Source organism: Aedes albopictus, chromosome 3 (assembly GCF_035046485.1).
Source record: "Aedes albopictus strain Foshan chromosome 3, AalbF5, whole genome shotgun sequence".
In the NCBI taxonomy this organism is placed as follows: Eukaryota; Metazoa; Arthropoda; class Insecta; order Diptera; family Culicidae; genus Aedes; species Aedes albopictus.
In genome coordinates this window covers 320,711,944-320,736,661 of record NC_085138.1, presented here as the reverse complement: position 1 = coordinate 320,736,661, position 24,718 = coordinate 320,711,944, and the positions used below count along the sequence as shown (strand labels likewise).

General features: G+C 41.5%; 1 protein-coding gene across 4 annotated transcripts in view; it reads left to right on the top strand.

Annotated features, from left to right (window-relative positions):
• Positions 1–2,896: 2,896 nt before the first annotated feature.
• LOC109413626 (mitogen-activated protein kinase kinase kinase kinase 5) overlaps positions 2,897–24,718 on the top strand; it is a 66,261-nt gene continuing 44,439 nt past the window's right edge. For 2 of the 4 annotated variants that reach the window (XM_062842743.1, XM_062842745.1), the window contains exon 1: positions 2,898–3,744. In XM_062842743.1, coding sequence (XP_062698727.1) covers positions 3,628–3,744 — 117 coding nt within the window. In that variant the 5' untranslated portion in view covers positions 2,898–3,627. Of the gene's footprint in view, positions 3,745–24,718 lie in introns of all 4 variants that reach the window. The other 2 variants (XM_062842742.1, XM_062842744.1) reach the window with 2 other exon arrangements.

The following is a 24,718-nucleotide window of genomic DNA, read 5'->3' as shown; positions in this document are numbered from 1 at the left end:
CAAAATCCAATTTAAATCTAATCCAATCCAAATCCAACCAATATCTAATCCAAATCCAATCCAAACCCAATCCGAATCCAATCCAAATCCAATCCAAACCCAATCCAAATCATATCCAAACCGAATCCAATCAAAATCCAGTCAAAATTCAATCCAAATCCAATCCAAATCTACTCAAAATCCAATCAAAATCCAATCCAAATCCAATATAAATCCAATTCAAATCCAATCCAAATCCATTTCACTCCAATCCAAACCCAATCCAAATCAAATCTGAATCCAATCCAAATCCCTTCAAAATTAAATCCATATCCAAATCCAATCCAAATCTAATCCAATCCAAATCCAATCCGAATCCAATCAAAATCCAATTCAAATCTAATCCAATCCAAATCCAACCAATATCTAATCCAAATCCAATCCAAATCCAATCCGAATCCAATCCGAATCCAATCCAAATCATATCCAAACCCAATCCAAGCCAAATCCAATCCAAAGCCAAATCTAATCCATATCAATGGAAATCCAAATGCAATCCCAATCCAATCCAAATGCAATCTAATTCGAACCCATTTTAAAACCAAATCATATTCAATCCAATTTAAATGCTATCCAAATCTGTTCCGTCGTATTACAAATCCTTCCGTCGTCTTTTTTTCTCATTTTTTTAGGCATTCTCTAATTTTTTTCCAAGGCTCTGTCTTGCTTTCCGTATTTTTTTCTCATTCTCTTTTTTTACCAATGCATCTCAATATTCTTCCTTTGTCTTTTGTATATTTTTTTCCTCTTGCCTTTCGCTCATCATTTTTTTTTGTCAAACTCTTAGTTCGCTCTAGTCTTTCATCTATTTTTTCTCTTTTTTTCACAAATCCTTTTTTTGCTTTTTTTTCAGGCATTTCATGTTTTTTTTTACCTTGCGTTCTCATTTTTTTCCAAGACTTCGTTACGTTTCTTTTTTTTTCTCAAGGCTCTGTTGCGCATTCCGTTTTTTTCTCATTTTTTTGCCTTTTATTCATCTATTTTTTTTTCAAACTCTACTCTTGCTTTCGTCTTTCATCTATTTTTTCTCTTTTGCATCACAAAACTATCTTTCACCCTCCATTCTCTCAATTTGTTTGCCCTCACACAAATTCACGCGCTCTTTGTTCCATATCTGCATGCTGCACACTCGCTTCTGCTTAGAAAACTGCTTCCCAAAATCCAGTGTCCGCCATTATTCGTCCAGTAATATCCCGCTGTTAATTCCATCCACTTATTATTCTTTACATATCCATTTATTTCCCTCCCGTCGGAACTATATACGTTTACCTACCACAACTCCATATAAAACAAATTTCAAACTTCGAACGCCGACAAAAGCTCTGAACCACACTTTTCCACTTTGCCCACGAATGATTTTCACTAAATCATAATCAGTATAATTCCACCTACCGGCTGCACCATTGTCGTAACGAAAGATGGTAGCATAAATTCTACATCTGATCGTTACTACAATAGAAACCAGACTGAAGTCCTCCACCTAATCCCGAGTCCACGAACCCCAACCTACAAACCATCTCGGTTCCGAATCTCTCTTCCTCTCTCTTTCACTCCTATGCGGTTCTCCGCGCGCCGCGGTGGCATCGAATGGGTGCACTCTCTCGCTTCCAAACGAATTCAACTTTCGTTCAGTTCTCGTTCTTTATCCCGGTTTGCACGCTGGTTCGTTTAGGGGTGTTCACAATAGAATGGTTGTTATTCATTACACACATGATGAATTATAGCCATTTATCTACTATGTCCAATCCTAACCACTACACTATCGTCGTAACCGTGTACACATCAGAGAGGGAACAGGAATGGTATTGCCAGAACGAGAAGCTGAAGATACTGATGACCGTTACCTCAGTTTCGAAGATCCGCTGGCAGTGACCAGTACGCCGAACACCAATCAATCAATCAAAGCGGAGCCCCTGACAGAATCCGGAAGCACATCCAGAAGCAGCTGTACCAATCAAACAAGCAGGGGAGCTTACTCGGCATCAACATCTGAGATAACGCAAGCCGATGATCGTCCTCAACGTCAAGTTCGTAGACCGCTGAAGTTTAAGGATTTTGTTCTTGATTAATCAGAGTAAATATGTGAGCTATAAAGAGAGGAGGGTGATATGATATTGGTTAACATGAATTTAACTTGTATGGATTTAACGTGTAATAAATACTGGCAGCACTTGCGTTACTGACTCCAATCAGGAATCACATCAGTATTTTCATCCCTTTTCATTCGGAATTTTGTATAGCTGAAGTAAACACTAAATCTATACTAAATTCAAATCGAAAAAGAATAAAAATATAATTTAATCAGCCATAGACTCGGCCATAGAAGAGAACAGAGAAGAGAAACAAACGAGCACTTTTTGAAAAGAAAATCTAATTCTCTTTCAGATGCGCTTAGATCCGGTAGGTACTTACGAGCAACTTATGTGATTAATTTGAGGAGCTCCCGCTATGCCTCCGGCGGGCAATCTTCCGGATTTTTTGTTAGCTGGTCAATCCGGTATCTGTCGCCGTGGGCATCGAGATTGATGATAATAGAAGCCATTACCAATGGAAAATAGCAACCACCTTGCAAGGCAAAATATGAGTTAATTTTGAAAACGAAAAATTGAATTTTTGATGTAAACAAACGATTTTCACATTATCTCACTTAGCGCCTCTACAATTGGGGGTCATCTGAATTCACCTATATCGATTGGATTAAAATCTTTTCCATCCACCATCCACCATCCACCACCATCCACCCTATCGAATTTCCCTTTTCAACGTTTTTAATCTATCGGAGACGCCAACCCACCTGTCATTTATTCTCTTTTCCTTCGCCGTTTCCGTTTTGCTCCCATCATCGCTGAAACGCGAACCAGCGGAGAAACTGTCAAAACACGCAACCAAATCAGCCATCATCGCATCGCAACTCAGCAGCGCAGCAGAGCTAGTGAAAACTGAAAAGTCGAAAACGAAAAAAAATTCAATCGCCTCTCGAATCGGACGGAAGAAAAAGGTGTGTGTTACGGACGGACGGGGCCAAAAAGCTCATCGTCGGGTCGCGCGGATCGAAGTGCAGTGCAGCGTTTTGTGGTGAAGTGAAACATCGGAATTAACAAATTGAGGAAGAACAGTAATAATTTCTTGTGTGTCGGTCGGGTCGAATCGTTGCGTACCCCCATTGATATCCATCCGTCTGGGTGGGGGAGGAAGTCGATTGAGCAGCTATAGCAATAATTATTATTGCTTCTTGGCTTAGTGGTGCCTCCGTGGCCAACGCGCACTGGAGTGTGGGATTGTTCTTGGTGGTGAGGTCGAAAATATTTAGGCCACCAACTGTGTTAGTGGAGTGTCTCGGGGAGTGGGCCCCATTGCTAGGGGAGGTGCCAAAGGAATTCTCCAGACGGAAGACGCAGAAAAAGAGGTGACGACAGTGCTACTTTAGTGCTTTTGCTGGAAATAGTGAGAGGGAAGCAGGGAAAGGGAACAACGAAAACGTCAGAATCCGATAAACTGCTTCTTCAGGTATCGTCGTCGTCGTCGTCGTCGGCAGGCTGGAGGCGAGTCGCGGCTGGCGGAGGACAGGCAGCGAACAATGTTGACAGAATGGCCCACCAGGCAACAACCAGTTTACTGAGCTCGGGAATCTCGCGCCGCAATCCGGAGGACGAGTACGAGCTGATCCACAAGATTGGCTCCGGGACGTACGGCGATGTGTACAAGGTAAGATTCCGGTAGAGGATGGGAGGGGGTAGAAGGGATTCTTTGTCCTCCACCTTCTGGAAGAAGGGACTAATGCGGGGAATTTTTGGTCGCAATGCAAACACAATTGCTCTTCCTGGTGTAGATAATTTTAGAAACTTTAATCCCCGGGGAGTTGCGCTTTTCTTGGACTTTTGGGGCCTCTCCGGCAGTCCCGGCAAGGAACACGAACGAACGAAAAGTGATACAATTTTAATTAGTAGCTCTGTAACAGCAGGCGAGCGCATCAACATCATTGTGTGTTGTGTACTTAATACTTAGATCGCGATAGAGACTTGCGACAGGGGTTTCCAAACCGTTTGAACGCAGAGTGTCTATTTTTTATAAAAAAAAGTGTTCCCTGCTTCCAGCTTATTAAGAATAATAAACTGGTACCGCAAACATTTTGAGAAACACACTAAAATAAATAAAATTTTAAACTTGACGACATATGAACAGAAATAACAACTAGAGATTGAGGATATTTGAAAAAAAAAAACGAGAAACAGAACGAATTTCTGGTCAAGCTTTGAGCAGTTCTGGAGGAAGATTTCCTGTAGAAATTCCTGAAAATCACATAAGAAATCCCGTACAGGATCCCTGATCTGCCCCCATTCGCACAACAGTCCCATGTGAATAGGAAACCCAGCAAACATGGGACTGTTATGCGAATAGGGGCAGTGATGGGATCCTTAAAGAAATCACGAAATGAATCCCGACTGGAAGCTCGGCATGAATCCCTGAAAGAATAATTGGAGAAAACCCGGGAGTAACTATGGGAGAAAACCAAATACCAAGGAACTGGGAAGATACCCAATCCAAATCGAATGTGGAGCGATCAACTGGCCTTCCTAGATCCGGTCAAATTCTTTCGCATTCGAAGACGTGACTTAGTCGGATGAGGAAAAGTTGATTGCAATGCATTTATATTTTTCTAGACTCTGGTCAAAGTTACTCGCATTCGGAAAATAAATGCTTGCCCACACTTGAATCGGTGTCAAACTGGCCTTTTCAGACCCTTGCCAAAGTTACTCGCATTCGGAACCGTAGCGTGCCAAAGTGGAAAAAGTTTGATCGATTCAGTATGATTTAGGACTTCCTCAACTCTAAGTACCACCAAGTAACTCTTTTCAAAGATTTAAGTTTTCCCAATCAAGCTCATTGGCGTAACTAGAGGGGGGGCCAGGCCCCCCCAGAATCCGCCAGGCCCCCAGGAATTTTTCATGACTTTATGTATAGAAATTAGAAAAAAATCTGAGAGCCACTGTCTTAATGATAAACATAGATCCATAAAAGACATTGATTTGGCATAATATGCGTTTGAATTGATAGTTATTGGAAACTATTCTTAACTTGTCACATTTTACAAGATCATTGTCCAAAATGGACTATGTGATTGACTCTATTAGTTTTGTTTGGAAATATGATACCAGAAATATGAATTATAATTTCATATATAAATAGCAATTCTCTGTACGACTTCTTTTTTAAATAGCCGAATAATGAAATCTTAAGTTTTCAAAGGAATTCTTTTTTAGGTACCCCCCTTTTTGAGTGACTTCGAAGGTGGATTAGAGAAAGAAAGGTGTTTTCCTCGAGTCTGGAGACGCTATGTTGACGATGTCTTCGCAGTAGTCAAAGAGCGGTATTTGTCCCAGACGCTTGAACTATTGAATTCACGACATAGAACTATCAAGTTTACGGTAGAGCAAGAAGCAGAGGGTAAACTGCCCTTCCTTGACTTGATGATCTCGAGGAGGGAAGATAATAAACTGAAGTTTGGAATATACCGAAAACCAACCTCCACGGATCGGTATATAACATCAGACTCCAATCACTTCGGAGCCCAGCAAAAAGCAGCTTTCCACTCCATGGCCCATCGTCTCTACAACATTCCCATGGAAAGAGATGATTTTGTCGAGGAGAGGAACAGGATCCACAAAGCTGCTGAGTTGAATGGGTACGAAAGAGAGTTTGTGGACAAAATTTTAAGAAAGAACGAGAGGAAGAAACAGAGGAGTAATGCTACGACAATGCGGCCAGAAAAGACGGATGTGAAAAGGATTAGCCTTCCTTTTTATCCAAAGCTGACCAACCCAATCCAAAGGGCCCTCAACCATCACGGATTTCAGGTGGTATACAAGAGTAGCAACACCTTGAAGGATGCGTTGTGCAATCTGAAAGACAGAGTCCCACCCGACGAAAAATCCGGAGTTTACCAGATACCGTGACAAAACTGCCCAGCGGTATACATTGGGCAAACACGCCGTAAATTTAAAACTCTTCTACGCGAACACAAGAACGCGGTGGAACATGGAAGGACTTGTGATTCAAGTGTGGCAATGCACACCACGACGCTGGGACATACTGCAGATTGGGAGCAAGCGAAGCTGCTTAAAAATGTCCGAAAAGTTACACAACTGAACGCATGGGAATCCATGTATATAGCTACTGCCGACCGCCCATTAATGAATGAAGACGATGCCCCAATTACGTCCTCCCTTTTCCACTTGACCAAGCTGAGAATTCAGTAAAATACAAAGCTTCACGACGAATACTGCATACAGTAGGATTGTAGTATTAGTTTTCTACGTAGTCAGTCGGACATCGTCCTGTCGATGGGCAACAACGAGCCCCAAACCGGTCGACTCAAAAAGGTAATTTTATCTCCTTTTTAACGTTGTAAGAATAATAAGTGTTGTGTTCCGTCTCGCGTCGCGTCTTATTAGTGTTGTCGAGGTTCTTACGTTAGCGCAAATCCCAAGAATTGAAGTGAAATGAAGGCTACATCCTTGAAGTGCTTTCGCCTTTATGGCCGATTGATTACGAAGAAAAGAAGCTTGTTACTGGATATCCAGTTTCTCACACGGTGTAAAAGAAGAGGTCTAATACCAAAGTTCATCCACATAAAACCGTCTATTAAAAGTGAATCTAGTGAAAAAGCAGCCAAAAGTGCCAGAAGAATTTGGCTAATAGAAGAAATAAGATATAAACACAAAGCTCTATCTATTGTGGAAGAACAGCTGTACCCTCTCCATCTAAAGTTGCTGAATGACGTTGTTTACCACACTGCTGCAGAGTGTATTGTTGTATTGTATCGATGTGTGGAACAGAAGAAAGAGTGTTGGCAAACTGTGTTGTGCAAAATAAATCGCAACCTGAGCGAGGGTGTTAGAAAAACAAAACGAAGGCACCGCAAAAAATTGTTATCTCTTGCACTCGCACAAGCACCGAAAACGGCAAAGCATTCCCCACAAACCATTGATAACTTCGTTGTCAATCTTTCGTCTGTGCGGCCAACACAAGCAGAACTGGATCTGTTAAACAAGGGCTAGAATTTTGCTATCTCTCCTTCGTGTGCGCCGATCGCGGATACTGTAAGCAACGTTGAAAGCGCGATCCAGTACAGTAGTTTCTCGAGTAAATCGGCCATCCGCTATGACGTTGAGCAATGTATCTCCAAAACAATCAGCGATTCAGGCGTTATCCCCGTTAAGACGTTACGCCAAAAAGAAGAGAGGGTTGGATTGAGCAGCCTCAGCAAATTGATACCAAATACCTTTTATAACTAAACGTAACACGATGAAATTGGAAATAATAACATTATATTCTTGAAAAGCATTACTGCACTCTTCAGCATTCACGCTGTTGTATTTTGTACATTACGTTAAAAAAACCTCACCTATCCTATACAAATCAGTGTAGTGCCGGTAGCGGTGATCAATTTCTGGTTTTTCCATACGAACCTCCATACAAACTTCAGACAAGTTTAGCACCGCCCAATTGTGAATGACTTTAGCTGAAAATCAGAACGAACCGAAAGGGTGCCCATCGAACTTTTTGAGATGTAATTATCCCATATAAGCTTGAGGTGTCCTAGTAAGAATCTCTGCAGGGAATCCATGGAGAAATTCTTGAAGAATTTCTTGGAAGTATTTTCGGAGAAAAATTCTGGAATTCCCCTGGAGGAATTCATCGACAGTTCCTGGGAGAATTCCGAAAGAATCTTCTATGGATGAAGCAATTCCTTGATGAATCTCTGGAGGAAATCCTGAAGAATCTTCTGGACAAATCCATGGAGGAATTTTTGAAGGAATAATTGAAGGATTTCTTGGAGGCATCCCTGGAGAAATTCCTGGACGAATACCTTGGACAATCCCTGGAAAATTTCCTAGATGAATTTCTGATGAAACCTTTAGAGGAATTCTGGGAGAGACCTCTAGAAAAAATCCCGGAGTAATCCCCTGGAGGAATTCCCGAATGAATGTCTATAATAATCCCTGGAAGAATTCCTGTATTAATCCGTGGAGGAATTCCTGGAGGAATTCATGTAGGAATATCTGGAGAAATCCCTGGAAGAATTCCTGGAGAAATTCCTTGAGGACTCCCTAGAGATACTCCTGTTTGAATTCCTGGAGCAAACCCTGGAAGATATCCTGAAAAAATTCTATGATGAATTCCTGGAAAATACCCTAAAGGAATTCTAGGAGGACTCTCTGGAGAAATTTCAGAAGAATCCTTTTGGGGAATTCCAGAAGAAATGTTGAGAGATATTTGTACAGAAATTCTTGGAAGAATCCCTTTAGGAATTCTTGGAAAAATCCCTGAAGAAATTTTTTGGAGGAACATCAGAAGAAATGTCTGACAGAACTTCTGGACAAATTTCTGTCGGAAACCCAGGAAGAATTCCTGGATAAATTCCTAAAGGAATTCTTAGGGAAACTCCAGGAGGAATTGCTGTAGCAACTCCCGAAGAAATCCCTGAATCAATTCCTATCGGAATTCCTGAAGGCAATTCTAAAGGAATTGCTGGGCTAATGCTGAAAAAACCTCTTGAGGAATTCCTAGAGGAAACCTTAGAGAAATTTCTAGAGAAACTCTTGGCAAAATACCTGGAGGAATCCCTGGAACAATTTCTAGAAAATCCTCTGGAGGAATGCCTGGGGGAATTTCTTGACAAATTCCTGTCGGAAACCTAGGAAGAATTCCTGGAGAAATCCCTAGAAGAATCCTTGGAGAAACACCTGTGTGATAATTTCCTGGAAAAATGTGAGGATTCCTGGAAAAATCCTTGAAGGAATTCCTAGAGGAATCTCAGGAGGAGTTCATGCAGGAATCCCTGGAGGATTTCTTCACGTAATTCCTGGAATCCGGGAGAAATTCCTAGGGGAATTGTTGAAGGAAATTGCGGTAGTAATTTCTGTAGAAAATTCAGAAGGAACTCCAGGATCAATGTCTGGAGGAATTTTTGAAGGAATTCCTGGGATAATTCTGAAGAAACCTCTTGATGAATTCCTGAAGGAATCTTCAGAGAAATTTCTAGAAAAATTCTTTAAGAATCTCTGTAGGCATTCTTGAAAAAAAAAACCCTGGAGGAATCCCTGAAGCAATTTTTGGAGAAACCTCAGGAGGAATGCCTGGAGCAACTTCTGGACAGATTTCTGTCGGAAACCCAGGAGGAATTCCTGGAGGAACTTCTGGACAAAATCATGGCGGAATCTTAGGAGGAATTCCTGGAGAAATCCCTAGAAGAATTCTTGGGGCAATTCCGTGGAACTGTTGGGCAGAGGTGGACAAAACACAATGGAAACGAAATAACCAAAGAAGAGAATCGGACTCGGAATGAAACACTTCGTGTGAATGAAACTAGAAAAATACTTTAATCACGTCTGAACGGGTTTAACGTAAGGGACTGAATGAATAATGCTACTCATTGATGCACGTGAGTGTAGAATTAGCATTTAGGTTAAACTACACATTAATAAAAATGAAAAAAAAATTGATGCACGCGTGGCGCGCTCGCTCGGCTCTGCTGTGGAAAGTTTTCGCAGGGTTGATCTCGCCTTCGATCTCGCCGAATGCCACACTGAGAGGAAACAGTATTGCATATTCCCAACAGGAACTATCCCTGGGAGAATTCCTGGAGGAATCCTTGAATTAATTCCTGTAGGAATCTCTAGATAAGTTTTGGAAGGAATCCCTGGAGAAATTTCTGGAGAAATTCCTAGAGGAATTCCCAGATAAGTATCTGGAGGAATTCCAGGAGGAATTTTCCGTGGAATCCCAGGAGGAATTGCTATAGCAATTTCTGAAGGAATTTCAGGAGGAATTTCTGGAGGAAATACTAGAGGAATCATCGGAGGAATTCCTGGAGGAATCTCTGGGAGAATCCTCATAGGAATCCCTGAAGGAATTCCTGGGGCAATTTTTGGAGGATCCATGAAAAAAATTTCTGGCGAAATCTCTAGAGGAATCCCTGGAGGAGATATTTTTGATAAAATTTTCGGATGAATCCCTGGAAAATTTCCTGAAGAAATTCCTGAATGGTAAATCCTGGAGGAATTCTTAGTGGAATTCCTGGAGGAGTTCACAGAGAAATGCTTGGATGAAATCTTAAAAGAAAGCCTGGAGGAATACCTTGAATAATTCTTGGAATTTCTGGGAAAATTTTTGGAGGAATCCCTGGATTCCTGAAGAAATCCCTGGGGAAGTTTTTTGAGGAATCTCTGGAGAATTTCCAGGAGAAATTTCTGGAGGAACTACGATAATTATTGTTGAAGGTATTCCTGTAGGAGTTCCTCGGATACTTCTGGAGGAATCCCTATAGAAATCCCTGAAATCTCTGGAAAAACTCCTGGGGGAATGCCTGGAACATGCCGCCTGTAAGAATATCTGGGGGAATCTCTAGAGAAATTCCTTGAGAAATTTCTAGAGGGGTTCCTGGAGGACTGCCTGCAAAAATTCCATGAGCAATCCCTGAATGAATTCCTGGAGAATTCTCTTAATGACTCACTGGAACAATTGCAGCAGGAATCCCTGGTGGAATTCCTGGAGGAGTCCCTAGAAGAATCTCTAGAGGAATGCTTGGACGAATCCCTGTAGAATTTTTTAGAGAAATCCATGCAAGAATTCTCAGAGGAATCCTGGAAGAATTCCTTGAGGAATTTTTGGAGAAATCCCTTGAGCATTTCTTGGAGGAGTCCCTTGAGGAATTCCCGGAGGAATCCCAGAAAGAATTCCAGAAGAAATACAAAGTTTAATTCCTGAGGGAATTCCAGAAGAAGTTTCTGAGGAAATCTAAGTAATGAAGAAATTGCTGAAATTCCTATGGAAATCCTGAAATCGTGGATTAATTCCTGGAGGAGTTTCTGAAGGAATCCCAAGAAGATTCTTGCAGGCATTTTTAAAATAATCCCGGAAGTTGTTCTTGAAAGAATTGTAGAGGGAATTCGCGGGTGATTCCCTGCAGGAATTCTTGGAAAAATTTCTGAAGAAATCCCATGAGGAATTCCTTAGGGAATTTCAGGAAAGCTTTCTTAGCGAATTCCTGGTATTATTTTTGTAGGAATCTCTGGAAGAAAAATCTGAAGAAATCCGTGTCAGTAGCCATATCTAGGAGACGGATTATCTCAGAGTCTCGAGAGGAATTCTCCCAGAATTCTGTGATAGATAGTCTCAGAATCCTAAGACAAGCTTTCCCCTGGGATTCTCTCAAAATGTTCCAGAATCCTATGAGGGATTATCCCAGAATCCTGAGAGAAATTCCAAGACTGGTTCTTCTACATTCTTGAGATAAATTCATCTAGAATACTGAGAGAGATTCTCACAAAAAAAGATGTTCGGATTCCTACGATAATTCCCCAAGATACTTTAAAAAAATACCCTGAATCCTCGTAAGAGTAGCTTTAGAACCCTAAGAAGGATTCTGGAATCCTGTGAAATGTTTCCTCACAATATTGGGCGGGATTGCCAAAGAAACCTGAGATATTCTCTCACAGAATTCTGGGAGATAGGACCCCAGAATCTTGAGAAGAATTCCTCTAGAATCCTTTAAAGTTTTCTCCCAAAATTCCCAAAATATCCTGGGTGGAATCCATTAGAATGCTGAGAATAATTCTTCTAGAGTCCCGAAAGGTATTCCTGAGAATTCTACAGGTGGTTCCCCAGCATCTTGAGAGGGATCATGAGAAGGGTAATTCCAGAAAAATATATCTAGAAACCTAAGAGAGCTTTTTTCGAAAATCTGATAAGGATTTCCCTGGAAGGGATTACGATAACGATAATGGACTTCCCCAGCATCCTGAGAAGGATTCTCTGGAATTCTGAGAGATATTCTAACATAAAACAGAAAATTACTGCAGATTCCTGAAAGACATTCGCCTAGAATCTATGAAAGGACTCTTCTAAACTTCTGAAAGGGATTGTCGCAGAACTCTGAGAGTGTTTCCTCTAGAATACTTTAAACTATTACAACAGAATCTCAAGAGATTTTTCCCATAATCTTGTCATAGATTTTCCCTGATTACTAAGAGGGACTTTCCAGGAATTCCGAAAGGGATTTCTTGGAGCATCTGTTCCAGAACACAGAAAACAGAATTCTACTGGGATTCTCGAAGAATGCTGCGAAGGATTTCTTCCGAACCCTAAGAGGAATCACAAAATCTATGTGAGGGATTCTCCAAAATTCAAATTTCTCTAGAGAATTCTGCCCAGAGTCTCATGAGAGATTCTTCAATAATTAATAATGCTGAAAGAATGTGACATAAAATCTTGAAAAAATATAGCCCCAGAATCCCAAGGGTTTCTCCAGAATCATGAGATAAGTTCCCCGGAATCTTGAGAGAAATTTCCCTAGAATCCTGACTGGGATTACCCCTGAAAGCAAAATTTTCCGAGAATCTGGGGACCCGCAGAATACTTAATCAAAATCTTAAAAGGATCTTACGCAGAATCCTGAGAAGGATTATAGTGATCCTGTGCGGGATTTCTCCAGAATCCTAAGAAATATTCCCCTAGAATTCTGAGAGGAATTTCGCCGCAATTCTGAGAATGCTGAGAAGTCTGAGAAGAGTTCCTGAGAGTGCTGAGAAAGATTTCCTCAGAATTCTGAGTGGGATCCTAAGTGAGGATCTTCTAGAATCCGTAGAGGAATTAGCCCAGATCATCCAGAAATTTCTTAGAATCCCGAAAGGGATTTTACCCTTGGTAGGGAGCCCTGGTAGGGAATACCTCAAAATTCTGAAATGAATTTAGAATCCGGAGATTCCTTAGAATTCTGCTAGGAATTCCCATATCGATACTGTTGAGAAAAAATCATCCGGATTTTTTTTATTAAAGGGACTCTTCCATTATTTTGAGGATTCCTTCAAAATGCTGAAAATTATAACACCAGCATCCTAAGAGACCTTATCCCAGAAAAGAGAGAGAAAAACTATTCCAATAGGACTTCTTCCTGAATTCCATTAAGGATTTCCCTAAATTCTGGGAGTTACTCCGGTTTTCTGACATGGATTCTCTCAGAATCTTTAGAGCAATTCTTCTAGAATCCTGAGAGATTCCCGAGATGGATTCTCTCGGAATCCTGTGATGGATTCCCTCAGAATCCTGAGAGAAGTTTTTCCTCGGGAATCTCCCAGAATGCTTAGACGGATATTCCCAGAACTCGCTGACGGATTCTTCCAGAATCCTGAGAGAAATGCAGTATTATAAAGGAATCTCAGATTGCCCCATAATCCTTTGTGGGTTCCTAAGTCTTACACATTATTAAGAAACATGCAACTAGAATCCTGAGGGATAAAAAAATGTTCGGAATCCATTCGGAATCATTCTAAAAAAAAGAAATTTAATATTTTTGAATCGAAAGAAAAATCGAATGTAAAAAATTGATTCGATCGATTTCGAAGGTCATCTTCAGTGTCAGTCGAGTCAAGTACAAGACACTGAAGACGACCTTACAGTTGAGGTCGAAATACGTATCTGTCAAAGGATGCAAATTCTTAGTGGAATTCAAAGCAACAGTACTTAACACGATTTTCTTTTTACTTACAATTTTATATCCTATCGGTGCATGTCTGGAGCTAACAATTACAAATGGCGTATAGCTTGTATTCTAGTTCAATGGATTTCACAATACTGCGTAATTATATATAATGCTTATGTGTAAGTGGTTAGTTCTATCCGATTGCGCAACATTAAATCCGATGGTGATTCCATACCGCGCTTGCGGATTTACGCTGTGGAACCGTGAATATACTTGAATATAATATCGTTTCTAATATGAATTAGAACGATTCATCCCCATGTATGCTATGAGTATGCGTTCCGGGTTAATCGATTACCATCCTCAATGTTGCGCTATCGTAGACAACGTTGTGTGAAAGGTGGCTCGTTTCCAATTCGATCTGATTGATTGTTGCATATTGCAGTTTACACTGGTTTTCATGAATATGTGACTAACACGATACACAATAACAATAACAATTCCGATGTTGAGGCCGTTGATTTGTACTGTTAGATATTAAAACCTCTGATCCAGTGGAGCATCCGAATTATATGCAGATCTAAGTACAGGGATTGTTTTCAAATCCACTAATCGATTACCAAACCTACCGAAATTATTTTGCTGTTCTAATTTCGTCCAAAAGTACCGAACAGAATTGTGCTTGGGATTAACTCCTTGTCAATGTCGAGCCGTTTTCGAGCATCTACCTCTTCTGTAGAAGTTTCTGGTTTCAAACAGAGTGCGGAGAACACGTTGGGGAAGCGGAATTTACCCAACTGTACATATGAACTTACCTTTACTTACCGGTCAGACTAAGGGCTGAGTGTTCTCTGTTTGTTGTACATAGGAATCGTCTCTAATCTACTCGGTCTAAGGCAGTTCCGCACTCTGCGAAGGGATTGCAAATCGTCCTTTACTTGATCGACCCACCTAGCTTGCCACGCACCACTTCTTCTTATACCGGTCGGATGACTCTCGAGAACCATTTTAGTCGGGTTGCTATCCGACATCCTGATGAAGTGACCCGTCCACCTTAGCATCCCGATGTTCGCGGTGTGGACGATGGTTGATTCTCTCAGCATAAAATTCCAACAAATCTGCTTGCAGCAAGGCATTTTCTGAACCGGAATTCTTCCTCGCATTTATCTGTCCATTCAAAAACAGCATCATTAGCTAACAGAGCATACACAGTAAAACCGCTCAGCACTAAAATGTGTAAGACCTACTCATAAATGCATAATTTTTAGACCACACAAAAATGTGTAGCAGTTACACATTCTAAAAAAACAGCTCGTACACTCTTCTAGATGCAACATTTCTATTTTTTGTTTACCAAGGTCACTAGTATACCTAGCTAGATCGACGTACAAATTTTTTGGCGAATTTCACGATTTTGTGGACGTGGCACTGTGGCAGCTGATTTTGTGAAAGTGCAAGGGTTACACATTTTTGGCGTAGTCTGGAAATTATGCACTTTAGTGCTGATCAGTTTTAGGGTGTACATACTTCTCAGTTCAGATGACAATAACAAGATGTTCTAGGATTCGCAATCTAGCTCCATCAACAATAATAAACAGTCTATTTGAACTACGCATTGTTGGGATATCCCTGAAAAACTTCCTACAATCGGCCTCACTGATAACAGAAACAGGTGATCCATGTTTAGCAAACAATTTTATACTTTCGCGTTGATAACACACGGTTCATAATTTTTTTAACTGCAGAAATCATCAAGCATTCCATTCCGTCCGTTTCTTCGCCAGAAGACCTGACCTTTCAAAATCGTAGTTAGTATCCTTGTCATCCTGTACTACCTGATTCACCGAACCTCGACTCTTCAAACTGTAGCAATTTCTTCTCAGATGACCTTGCTTTTTGCGAGAATTGCACATTACGTTACCGTATGTACTACGAGTCCTGTTTGTAGATGGGAATCGCCGCGACCCAGTTACCGTTGCCGGCGGGTACTCGGTATGGGTTATGATAACGACATCCGTCCTCCACTCAGAAACCGCTTGACAAAGCAGTTGTTGAGCTGCGTCACTGTGGTTCAGGTTCAGCTGCGTTGCCTGTACTGTAATTTGTTCACTGCAGCTTTCTTGAAGGCCGGGCACCTTAAATGCCTGTTGTTCACGGGTTTCCCAGTACAGGTCAGACAAATGGGTGGACTCGTGCAGCCTTGTGCCTTATGGACTTCGGTGCCGCATCTCCTGCACAGCTTGCTCCTGCCAGGGCCTTTGCTGTATCATGACTTGTGTCCTGGTTCCAGACATCTGAATCAATCCTCCGGGGGCTCGTGGAATGTCAGATTGTCAGATGACATACGCACCAGCCTACCTTGATACTCCCTACTTTAACGGAGTTTTTGACGACTAAATGGCAGCGGCGGCCACCTGCACTTGTCACTGTTTCCGAAGTGCCGTGGCGAGCTCTTCCACTTCGGTGACCTCGTCTAGGGTTTTCACCTTCAGAGTCGCCTCTTGTGTGAGAGCCCTCACCTCTACCCTTTCGCCAAAGACCTCTTCCGCCAAACTTTTGTAGCCTTGTAGCACTAAAGGCGCGTTCCTTATGGTGCTTGAGCTCCAGGATCATCTCGCTCGTACGACTACGTCTGATACTGCGCATGTCGACTCCCAGATCCTCCATGTTGGCGTCGCTTCGCATTGCCTTCAAGACGTCCGAGTACTTAAACTGTTCGGTCTTAAAGACGAACGCGTCGCGTTTCTCGCGATTTTTCCACTCGACCTGCGGCTTTTCCTTCTGCCTCTTCCGCTCGACTTTTGTCCAAGGGGGGTCCTCCCCTTGGTTCACCATATGGGAAAAAATCGTTGCCGGATCCATGACTAAAATGTTATGAAATCATAAAACTTGTCGCTTCATGATATTGTAACTACAAGTCATGATATCGTGACGTTAACAACGATTATCATGAATAATACTAACTGATTCCATCAACAAAAGCCATGGCCGTCAAAAGCGTTATGAAAAAATTAAGCTCGTTTTCATAAATTGAATACCATAAAGCTGAGTCATGGTAGCATGGCTCTGAGTCATAAAACTATGACGCTGAGTCATCTCAACCAGACGCTGAGTCGTATAAACATAACGCAGAGTCATAAAATCATGAATCACAACAAACGAATTTGGGCACTGTAAGCGTTACGCAAACCCTCGCGCAGAATCACCTACGCCATTTTTGTCACTTCTGTCAAGGCGCCTTTTGTGAGCGGCAGTGTTTTCCGGTGAGATTTTTTTTTTGGTTTTCGAAAAAGTGTAGTGAATTGTTCTTACTTAAATAGTAGCAAACTATATAATTATTGAACTACATTCCAGAAGTTGAAAGTGAAAAAACTCCATATTCCGGCACAAAACTCCGGCCAGCTTAATTAGCAGCAGAACAATCAAGCTCACGCACAATTCCGGCACAAAATTTTGGCCATTTTTCATCAGCAGAAGAAAAAATACGGTAAGGGCCGATTTCTTCACCCGGGCTTAAACTTTAAACCAGGCTTAGCAACATTTTAAGCCGGGCTTAACTTTTTTTTTCAATTTCTTCACCTCGGCTTAACCACTAAACCCTCTATGTACGGCATTTTGCCAATAAAACGGGCATCATTATTGACAAATACCAGAATCATAAAAATTACTTCAATATTTAGGAACCTTGTTCATGATTTCAGAGTGCGTGCTTCACGATAACATGACCTTAAATGCCACTTTGCACCAATTAATCCGATAGTATGAATTACAAATACTAGAATCATGCATACAGCTTATGTTTTTATAACATTAGGTAATAAATTTAGAACATGCTTTATGATAACATGACCAGTACTACCATTTTTCGCAAATCGATCCAGTACCATAAATGACAAATACTTGCACCATGAGTAATGCTCAAGCTTTCATAAATTTAGTTCATAGTTTGAGTACGTACCTAATGATCAAGGTTGTTAACCGATAAATTATCGACAGTTAACTCAACGCAAACTCGATAACGATAAACGTTGCTCGATAATCTCTCGATAACGATAACCAACCGATGAATCAACGCGAAGATCAACGTACCTTCGATAATTTTGCGATAAATCTAGTAACCCTAGTGACGGCATCAACAACGGTTCAGATCGCGAAGAAAATTTTCCGGAGACGTTATCGAGTCGATAATTTCAACAGTTAACTGTATCGCCGATGAAGAATCCGTCCGAAGACGTTATCGTTATCGACGATAAACGATAACAGACGTTAACTTTATCGCCGATAACGATAATTTATCGATTAACAACCTTGTTCATGATAATATGAACCGACTTACCAAATTTCGCTAATAAAACTGGAACCATAAACCTACTTGTTCTATGAATACCGCTTCTGGTTTTATGAATCTAGTTAATAGTTCTGGTATTCATGGGCATGATATCATGACTTAACTTACAAATTTTTGTCAATAAATATGAAAAACGGAACGCCAAGGTGAAGTTACGGCAACATGAGTCATGAAATTATGACCTTTTTTGTGGTGTATATTTATAACATGAAAACACTCATTTTACGCGAAATCATGACTCATTTAGCAGGTTTCAAGCAGCGGATTTTTTCCCGTGTACTCTGTGGTTGCTGAGGGCCTAACAACGGCCGCAACCTTCTGTTTCCTTCCATCCGGGGCGGGCCAGTCTTTGCAGGCCCACCCTTCCCAGCTTTCAGGGACGCCTGGCTGGGGTCCGACTTACTGGTATTACTGTCGACCTTCGAGGTTAGTATCTGCCTAGCCTTGCGGGCACCGCTAGGCAGCTCCTTACCTGACGATTGCCTTATCACGAGCAGTCGCATCCGCCACACCTTTTGAACTTTCACCGGTTCCGCCGCTGCTGCAGTCAAGTATTCACGAGACTCACGTGATCCTGCTTTGCTTGGCATCGTCCATTGACTTACGGAGTCGCAACAGGGCCATTTTCAGGTCTTTACTTATGTTGGGCCTCGTGGACGCAATCAGTCGATGATCTTGCCAAGCTGCTACTGAGTCACCTCGATCGCGGGCAGTCCTCTCTTTCATTGGATGACCCTCATCGCCTCCCGGATAAAAACTAACCATAGGGTGTATGGTGAAAACCATTCCTGCACCATACAGTGTACCAGCTACAATAAAGTGTATTGTAATGAAATGGTTCGCTATACTATACATTTACATTGGATTTTTATGTAACAATATATTATACTGTTTTTCTTACGTTTGAACCATTCACTTTTCCGAAACATTATTTTTCCATGAATTTTTAATTATTTCTGGTGGTCGATTTGAATAGATCGTATGTTTGCTGTGATTCCTATGCAGATTCGACCTATTCAAATCGAACACCAGATTTATTCAGTTTAAGATTTTTTCCGTGCTTTGTTTTGTTGATGTTTGTGACTTTTTTGATGCAAAGGAAAGGAAAGAAAAAAAAAGTGAATAAGTTGAAACATCAATTTAACCTTTTGGAATCGATTTTTTTCGCCGCTGTTGACGCAACCTCGCTGGTGTCGAACACGTTTGTTATGCTCGGTTTCATCGCTGGGGTCATATATGACCCCTCCGGCTCCAAAGGGTTAATGCCAATAACATGTTTAAATCAGTGGTAAACCAGATGTCCTAAGAACTGCAGGTCCAAGCAGGGGTCCAAGAGATATGGCGGGCTCGAGGGCGGGCTAGGTGTGTAGAGTGCGATGAGAGAAATACGAATGCAATGTAGGCCAACCCGGAAAGATGCAGGTCAGATTACCGTAAACCGGGGTCAAATTGATCTCCGGGTCGAAATTGATCAAACGTTTTTCAGTTAGATCAAGCATACTTTACATAGTTTCCTTCCAAGTATCGTGATGTAGTAATCCTATACTACACGATACATGTGAGAAAACTATTTAAAACATACTTTATCTAACGGAAAAACGTCTGATCAATTTCGACCCGGAGATCAATTTGACCCCGGTTTACGGTACCGTAAATCAGTAGATGAGTTCAACACTTCAACACTATTCTTTCTGTATTTGCATTTAGGGGAATTTTCTCCTCTTCTCTCATGTGAATTTGCCTTCGACCACAATCGAATCAAATGCGGTTGACAAACTTTATCTTTGACGTAGAGCCATCTTTAACATATGGACTGGACTGAACACTAAAATGACTTTTAATATAGGTTCGTCTGCGGGTTCACTTTTTAACCTAACTTATATTTGAATCGAACTTGACAGTTATCTCATGAGTTGTTATGTATTTCAAACTTTAGTCAAACTGGTGCCTCAATATTGCAATAACGGTTAAGCACGCTGTAATGATACTTATGTACCTCGTCACCCACTTCATGCAACTACATTAGTGGTCTAATAACACTTAGCGCGCTCGGCATAGTTCCATCATGCCGCTCAAAGTGTTGCCACAAATAATGCTTAGTTTGCGAAACCCGGTTATCTGGCTGGTGGGGAATGGGAGCCTAAGCTTCAACTGATAATGCAATCAGAGACTACTCAGACTTAGACGTGGGCGATCCTATATATGAAGGGTTATCCAAAACGCTCTGGGAATTCCCAAAGCGCATTCTAATAAATATAATAAGCTTAAAATGCCATTAACAGGAGGAAAATGCAAGATAATATAACAATATATGGTTTATGTAATGTAAAACAATTCAACATAACAAAAGAGAACCATTCCAAAACCATTTGATTAAATGTATAACCAGTAGTGAAATTACAATTAAAAACAATTTATTTACGGTACATTTTATTGTTTGAAATCATTCATGTACCATACAATGTACGGTATATTTAAACCCACGTATCAGTATTTTGAACAATTTGTTAACAATAAAATGTATGGTTTTGCAAAAAAATATATATGGAGAAAAATATTTTTTTATATTGTTACGATACTTAACAACCTGTATAATATATTGTAAAAATCTTATTTACAATTCACGGTATGGTATCCTACATTACATCTTATTGTTTTTGTATTTTTATTTTTACAGTGGTGTCTATTGTAAAAATATGGTTTTAAATAGTACTGTTACAATATAACGTTCGGTTTTTCTACTGTATTTTTTATTCGGGCTCATCAACCACGCTCCGTCCAGTATCTCCACCGGAGATACTCAATCCAGCCGAAGTCAGAGGAACAACAGTGCCCAGGCTTCAGTACCAACTAAGCACACAACTCTTAGCTGGCGGTGTTTGCCATCGATTGACTCGTGGAAGCGTGGGGTACGAACTTGTGAGGACAGCTATATTGAACGGTCCTAGTCGTCTTACCATTTTGCAGTTCTGTATTAGGACATTGCATTATTTTAATGTTTATTATTAGAGGTTTTTGAAAAAAAAAAAAAAAAACTATGGTCGTTTACAAGACTGGTTTAAAACCATTCTTAGCAAAGAACATAATGCCATAAATTTGTTAACCACTGTAGTACCTTACAGTCAGAGTAAACACAAACATCATCAACTACACAGCGTAAACATTAAATTACCGTCGATTGGGCGGAAAAGTTGCAGATGGCAAGACCGCAAGAGGTTCTAGGAATGTGCGTGAGTGTTCGCTTGTTCGCCCGAACGAGAGCGAAAGGCAGCTGAAATAGTAGCTAGCAAGCAATAAAATGAGAATCGCGAAAGTGCACCTATGTGTCATTGTAACTTTTGAATGCTCTGCTGGCCACGAACATACGATTCTGTTTGCAGTAGTCGCACCATCCGCCATCCGCAGTATAGAGGTGTCGCAAAGATGATGAATTTGGCATTGATTTCTTTTCATTCAATCCTCCTACTCCTTCCAGTAGCGTCGCAATACCGTGTATTTATCACGTACCCACATGACTGATAAGCGCGGAAAAGGGAATTACTGGGTAGTAGATATACGTAGGTACCGCCGTCCGCCCGGTTCAACTTACTTCGCTAAACCTCTGCATTTTGTTTGCTTTCTGTCGAACCGAACTCGCCTTACTTGCGGCTGCGATAGCTCTAATGTACCTCTATGTAGCTTGCTGAGAAGTGTGTTTGCTTGTGGAATGCTTACTTATTGGTTGGTTGGTACCGGTCGCTATCGGTCGTCCGTCGTCGTTGCTACCTTCCAAGCCATCTAGCCTACAAAAACGTGTTACACATGTTTTTGTTGCGCCGTAACGATAATGAGGTTCACCCCAAAACTTCCCCCAAAGTGTTGGCCTGGGCAATTGGTGTCGCTTCTGCATTCCACTGTGACAGTGGTTCCCGAACGGTGTTGGATGCACGTGATTCAGTTTTGAATAGGTGATTGCAGCGTTGTTGGCGGCGAATTCACAAATCAAGCTTTACTATACAAAACAGCGTATAAGTTTCTTTATTTCGTCTAAACATTTCAAAAGTTTATAATAATTAAGCTTTAAAACACCTTATGTAACAAAACGAAAAGTAAAATACCCTATCTAACATATTCACTCAATTAAACAAATCTCTTCCGAAAATTAATATCTGATCCCGCGTTGATTTGCGTTTTATATTATACACTTAATCGTCTAAAGCTATCTAGGCATGGAAAAACTAATTACAATTTTTCAAAATTTTGTATCTGATCAATGGCGTGTCACTGCTGAGCTTTGGCTTGATTGACCACCCGTAGTTGCTACACAACACCAATGTCGCCAGATCAGCTACACTCACATAAGGATGTTTGTGTACACAACTAGATACTTTGCGTATCTCACCGCGTTCCATAAAGTGCGTCAATTGGTTCAAAATTGACTAAGTTTTAGCGGAAAAGTGCCCACCCAGACAACCAGGAATCACATAAGAATGCACGCTGTACATCGTATAAAGTACCGTAAACCGGGGTGGTGATCAATTTGACCCCGGATTACGGTACTATTTTAAGTCACTATCGCATATATGTACGGCTGGGGGACAATTTTCATCGCATATGAAGTTATTTTTTGAGCTTACTGCGATGTATCTATTGAAATCATATAAGAGTGAAAAAACAATACATCGTAGTAGACGATATTCCGATGTTGTGTTGTGACGAACTTTGCTTATTCGCAAAAACGTTCGAGTAAACTCGCTAAGTGTTGATTGAATTTGCATAATTGCATACTGCAATGGTTATACGACTTCACTTGGAACTTTTCCAATTATGTTAGTTTAACCCGCATTGCTGTACAAACTAAATCACATAAAAGTGAACATAAACGCGTTCAAATGTACATACAAACTCGCATAAGCAAGAATTTTTAACGTTGGCATATTGCGATGTGATGTGTGATAACAATGAAAAGGGTGCTGTTGGAGTACCAAAAAGCTACCAGAAAGTGAAAAGTCATCATATTGTTACAAAACAAGTTACAAAGTCATCATTTTTGTTTTGTTGACCTTATAATTAACAATGGGTGGTACTCGCAAGAGAGGAGTAGTGGTAACTGAGCCCGCAATCATGCTACATCATTTTGATCTCCAGCCAGATAGTTTGATGAACACGTACAGCGCACGGAAACCAAGTGCATTCCAACAAGCACTGAGGTGATTTAAAATGTCATGACAATTAATCAGTGTGTTTCATAAGTAGTGTTTGGTGTTAAGTGCGAAGTGCGGCTCGATAATCCAAAGGCTATTAGTTCGATACTTAGGTGACAAGATTTTTTTGTTTCAAATATTTTTAAGTCGCATAAGATGCTATATTACGTCGCAATACTGCTTACCGTACATCGCATAAGATATCGCTTCAAGTCATATTGCGTGCATATAATGCACGTATAGCACCTTCAATTTTGTACTCATTTTCATTTATTTAGTATTACATCAAATTCAAGATAAAACTGAATCAACAATATTTCTCCATAATACACGGTTCGTGGCTGCCGCTCTCCATCCTCGGTCGCGCCCAATGCTCGCCAAGTCACGCTCCACCTGGTCCGCCCATCGTGCTCTCTGCGCTCCACGCCTTCTTGTGCCAACCGGATCAGTTGCAAACACCAGCTTTGCAGGGTTGTTGTCCGGCATTCTTGCAACATGCCCTGCCCACCGTATCCTTCCGGCTTTGGCCACCTTCTGGATGCTGGGTTCGCCGTAAAGTGCAGCGAGCTCGTGGTTCATTCTTCTCCGCCACACACCGTTCTCCTGCACACCGCCGAAGATCGTCCTTAGCACGCGTCGCTCGAAAACTCCGAGTGCTTGCAGGTCCTCCTCGAGCATGGTCCATGTCTCGTGCCCGTAGAGGATTACCGGTCTTATTAGCGTTTTGTACATGGTGCATTTGGTGCGTGGGTGAATCTTTTTCGACCGCAGTTTCTTCTGGAGCCCGTAGTAGGCCCGACTTCCGCTGATGATGCGCCTCCGAATTTCACGGCTCACGTTGTTGTCAGCCGTCAGTAAGGATCCGAGGTAGACGAATTCTTCCACCACCTCGAAAGTATCCCCGTCTATCGTAACATTACTACCCAGACGGATCCGGTCGTTCTCGGTTCCGCCTACCAGCATGTACTTTGTTTTTGAGGCATTCACCACCAGTCCGACCTTTGCTGCTTCGCGTTTCAGGCGGGTGTACAGCTCTGCCACCGTTCCAAATGTTCTTGCAATAATGTCCATGTCGTCCGCAAAGCACACAAATTGACCGGATTTTGTGAAAATCGTTCCTCGGCTATTGAGCCCGGCTCGTCGCATCACACCTTCCAGAGCGATGTTGAAGAGTAGGCATGAGAGTCCATCACCTTGTCTCAGTCCCCGGCGAGATTCAAATGAACTGGATAGTTCACCCGAAACCCTTACGCAGTTTTGCACACCGTCCATCGTTGCTTTAATCAGTCTAGTCAGCTTCCCAGGAAAGCCGTTTTCGTCCATGATTCTCCATAGCTCTGCGCGGTTGATACTGTCGTATGCCGCTTTGAAGTCGATGAACAGGTGATGCGTTGGGACCTGGTATTCACGGCATTTCTGGAGGATTTGCCGTACGGTAAAGATCTGGTCCGTTGTCGACCGGCCGTCGATGAAGCCGGCTTGATAACTTCCCACGAACTCATTTGTTTTAGGTGACAGGCGACGGAAGATGATCTGGGATAGCACTTTGTAGGCAGCATTCAAAATAGTGATCGCCCTGAAGTTCTCACATTCCAAATGGTCGCCTTTTTTGTGAATGGGGCAGATTACCCCTTCCTTCCACTCCTCCGGTAGCTGTTCGGTTTC